Here is a 4,765-nt window from a genome sequence, read left to right as displayed (position 1 = left end):
AGATAAAGGGCCAAGGATGTAGCTCAGTGGTAGTAGTAGAGCTTGGGCAAAGCCCAGGGTTCAACCTCCAGTACCACTTACGCTATACTGCAACTTTATTGTAATCTTTTCCGCTCTGAAGCGTAATACAGGAGACACACTTATGTACTACTCCATTCTGCACTCGGTCTTAGCCACAAGGCTGAGAAGGATCATGAGCTCCATGCTTGCTGAGGCAGTGAGTCCTTGTACAGGGACGGGGTGTGGCTCACAACAGTTAGGTGCCCCCCAAAGCGTCTAACCTAGAGATGCCATGCTAGCAGAGCCTCAGGGAAGACACACAGATGATGTCCTCTGACGTGGCTTTTAAGCATCCCATGAAATGTCAGCTTCCCATGCACACACCCTTCGCTGTCTAACAGGGCCAAGAGTGTAACTAGTTCCAGTAGCGACAGCAGTGACAGTTCAGCCAGCGACTCTTCATCGGACAGTGAAGACATTTCTACCTCCTCCTCCTCAGAGGACAGCGACTCCGAGGAGAGCTCGTCCAGCTCGTCGTCCTCTGCCTCCTCCTCAACCTCTTCCTCCTCCTCAGACTCGGACTGGGACTCCAGCTCTGTCAGCAGCAGCAGCAGCAGCAGCAGCAGCACAGAGAGCAGCTCTGAGGAGGAGCCCCTGAGGAAGAGGAAGAAGAAATAGAGTTTCCCATCCATATTGGACCAATGAACCGAAAATGCCAACGTGATTCTCAGAAGAGAATTTAGACAATATTAAAGCCAAATGGATTAATTGTTCAGAATTTCTAGAGTTCAAAAGTTTCTAAGTGTTTTACATTGTAAAAGCATAAAAAGCATTAATAATGAGTTATATATCTATATGAAGACTTTTATTTTGGAAGTGAATCTTTTTTTTTAATCTTTAAAAGGTATCTCTGGAATTTAAAACTAAAATCCAGCAAATCTGTTTCTGTGATGAAACTTATTTTTTCTCCCTGTGAAGTGAATGCCATGCTTTGTTATATGTTAATGGTATGTATTGGACAGGTTTTCAGGATAATTCCTCAGCATATCTGTAAGTGAGTTTCTAACATTGTATAGGAATGTTAAACTGGTCAGCTGTGTTACTATGTAAACTTAGAACATTGTTACTAAAAACTTCGGAGTTTTCCTACTGTTAATAAATGTACTCTATTTTTATGTTAATGTTCAGGAAGTTATTCTATTTGTCCTGAGTAAGAGTTCAAGGAACATATTAATATATTTATATTTTTGAATGTTACAAGTTGCAAGTTGTTATTTTTCATCATTCATTTTTTCACAGTTCCTTAGTTCTTAGTTAACCTTTTCTGAGGAAAATCATTCTAGAAGAACCTAAATAGAAACAAAAAAATCTGAAGCTAAGGAGTGTAATCTTGATACCTTTTTAAAAATTCAACATAATCAGAAAAGAAAGCAGCCATGTACAAGGCTAACTTAGGAAAAGTGTTTAAAATATCTTTGTGTCTTAAGATGCTATAAAAGGTACCCTTCAAAGGGAAGAAAGGTACTTTTTACAGAAAGGACAATTTTGGTTGTCTTTATTAATAAGATTTTTAAAAGCTTCCAAAAGATTGCCTTTTGGCCGGGCATGGTGGCGCACGCCTGTAATCCCAGCACTGGGGAGGCTGAGGCAAGAGGATCATTGCAAGTTCGAGACCAACCTGGGCTACAAGGTGAGCTCAAGGCCAGCCTGAACTGCATAGCTGTCTCAAAAAGAAAAAAAAAAAAGATTGCCTTTTATATGGTAACTGGTCATACATGACAAGTCTCTGCATAAATGAACTAGGATTAATCTGCAGTTTTGTATAATACATACACAGTTCAAATCCAACGTGAAATATTAAAAAGGAAATACTGCAGTGTTTCTTAAAATGTTGTGAGATTGGATTAACATCACATTCTGTGATGCCTTTTAACCTTTTGGAAAGAGATACCATTTGTAGGAAAAGCTTTAGGTTAAATACAGGTTCTTAAAGATAAAGGTCTTTTTTATATTTTTATAAGAAAGTGATAGAAAGTTACTTTTGAAATGGGCTTCTACTTGAATGTTGAAATACATTGTGTTGTGGATTTAAGAAGCCTGTAATTACCTGTGAGTTTTACAGCTTCAACTGCTTTCCATTATTGTAAATAAACGTTCAAAGCATCATTTCAAAAGGCTCCATAGAAATGTATTGCTTCTCAGCTAATTTTAATAGGTTATTAATTAAACACATTTTAAATGTTTGTAGTTTCCATAAAAGCAATTTTAGCAGTGAAAGAATTTGGAAGAGAAAAAAAATATACACAGGATGCATCCCTTGCAATTAAATACAACTCGGAGTTTGTGCTCACACCTTAAACATTTTGCTATTTTATTTAATACCAGTTCTTACTTTTTGTAGATAAGGCTATTTATACAAATGCTAATTTCAATTTTTACTGTTACAGCTGTTAAAAGTGTGCCTGAAGAAGTGCAGAGGGCAGAAACTTGATGATTGTTTAGTCACATGTTTCTCTGAGAAAATTGGAATCATTACCCCCCCCCCCAAAAAAAAAAGTGAAAAAAAGGGCCAAGGATATAGTTCAGGGGCACAAGTGCCTGCCTGGCAAGTGCAAGGTCCTGAGTTCGATTCCCAGTAGCAAACAAACAAACAAAAAAGTGAGAAAATCAGAATCAATGGCAAAGCAGAGATTCATTTGGAAAGCATTTCTGTACATTGTGCCTAAATGCAGGACAGTGGAAGTTGAGTCTCTGGCAAATACAAAAAGTATAGTATTTCTCACCCACAGCTGTGTCAAACTGAGCCATGAAGTCACAGGTTTCCATTCCGTGAACATTTTGTCAAGGAACTTTTTTTTTTTTTTTTTTTGGTACTGGGAATGGAACTCACAACCCCGCGCTTGCCAGGCAGACGCTGTGCTGCTGAGCTAAATCCCGAGCCCTCCGTGAACATTTTGTTGGCCTGACTGCAAATAGTAATTTTTACCAAGAATAAAAATGCAGCATTAGGGCCAGGCATGGTGGCGCATGCCTGTCTTTCCAGCATTCAGGAGGCTGATGCAGGAGGATCACCGTGAGTTGGAGTCCAGTCTGGGCTATATAGCAAGACCATGTCAAGAAAACAGAAGCCCCCCCCCCCACTTCAAAAAAATACAACATTAGGGTTGGTTAATGTTGAAAGTGGAAGAAGTGCAAGAGCTTGAGCTTCATATTCAGTTTTTATTTTAACTTTTTAATATTTTTTTCATTGGGGATTGAACCTATGCCTTGCACATAGTAGGCAAGTACTTTACTACTGAGTGACATGCCCAGCCCTTTTTATTTTTTAGTTTGAGACAGGCTCACTAAGTGGCCCAGGTTGGCCTTGAACATACAGACCTGCCTCAGCCTCCCTAACCAGCTGTGATTACAGATGTGTACCATGGTGCTGGCTGTTTACATCTTTTCATTTTGTTGTTTTTTTTTTAAGAAAACAAAAATAAATTTTAAAAACTAACAAAACAACAATGAAGAGAAAATCATAAACACAAAAACAACAAAAATACATGACCTCAAAACAAAACGATAGGAATTAACAATGGTTGCTACATTACATACTGTTATCTTCGACAAAGTTGCTCTGTCCAGCAGACATAATGTAAAATTGATCAAACAATCAAAGACAGTAACAAGTAATAAAAAACCTTGGAAATGATGCAGAGCTTCACCATACAAGATGGTAGGAGTGCAACAATGGTTCTTACACTGCATCTTGTTTTCAGATCAGTCATTCTGATCATTTGAGCATGCAAAACATTGATCAAGAGAAAATTTTAAGCACTGATTGCTCCTTTCAATAAGCCACAGACATCAGCAATACACCTACCCCACCTATGCTTATATATACACACAGATTTTGTTTTTCATTAAAAAAGCAAAATACATAAAACAGCATAGAGAACAATAAAAGTGATACAGAATTTTAAAATGTGATAGGATATTAACGATGGTTCCCCCACACACACCAGGAATCAAACTCACGACCTTGCGCTTGCCAGGCAGGCGCTCTGCCACTGAGCTAAATCCCCAGCCCCTAACAATGGTTGTTATATTACATAATGTCATCTTCAAAATGGTTGCACATACAACCAGATATAGGCATGCAAGATCAAACAATTACACATTAACAGTTCCTTTCAGTAAACCAACAGATGAGTAGTACAATTATCCTGTGTATACGTATACATATTTTTTTCTCTTCTTTTTCCTTTCCCCTCCTTCATCCCAGTTGTTGCTATTTGAGCAGTTTCTTTTCCCTTTCACAATATCTATTGTACCTTTCGGATTTTATTTACTCTTTCAGGTTTTTTTTTTTTGGTTTTTCTCCGGTACTGGGAACCGAACTCATGACCTTCCGCTTGCCAGGCAGGCGCTTTGCCGCTGAGCTAAATCCCCAGCCCCTCTTTCAGGTTCTTATACTAGGGAGGAAGTATGATGTTTACACATAGTGGGACTGTAGACTGGTGCAACCACTGTGGAAATCAGTTTGGAGATTCCTCAGTAAACTAGGATTAGAGATCCTATTCAACCCAGCCATTCCCCTCCTGGATATTTTTCCAGAACTGAAAACATCGTATCACAGTGATCTGTGTGCACCCATGTTTATAGCAGCGCAATTTGTAATAGCTAAATAGTGGAAACAACCCAAATGTCTGTCAACTGAGGAATGGATAAAAAAGATGTGGTATTTTATACAATGGAGTATTACTCAGCTATACAGATAAAC

The 4,765-nt window shown here is 38.6% G+C and overlaps 1 protein-coding gene across 1 annotated transcript in view; it reads left to right on the top strand.

Annotated features, from left to right (window-relative positions):
* Positions 1-1,181, top strand: part of Zcchc10 (zinc finger, CCHC domain containing 10) — a gene marked incomplete at its 5' end in the record, with an annotated part of 9,507 nt that extends 8,326 nt beyond the window's left edge. Inside the window, 1 exon segment of the mRNA XM_013508415.1 lies at positions 402-1,181. Within this exon segment, the coding sequence (XP_013363869.1) occupies positions 402-678 (277 nt within the window).
* Between the last annotated feature and the right edge of the window lie 3,584 nt (positions 1,182-4,765).

Source organism: Chinchilla lanigera, unplaced genomic scaffold, assembly GCF_000276665.1.
Source record: "Chinchilla lanigera isolate Chin_1 unplaced genomic scaffold, ChiLan1.0 scaffold00007, whole genome shotgun sequence".
Classification (NCBI taxonomy): domain Eukaryota; kingdom Metazoa; phylum Chordata; class Mammalia; order Rodentia; family Chinchillidae; genus Chinchilla; species Chinchilla lanigera.
The sequence above is the reverse complement of the archived record's forward strand: the minus strand, read 5'-3'. Positions and strand labels throughout refer to the sequence as shown.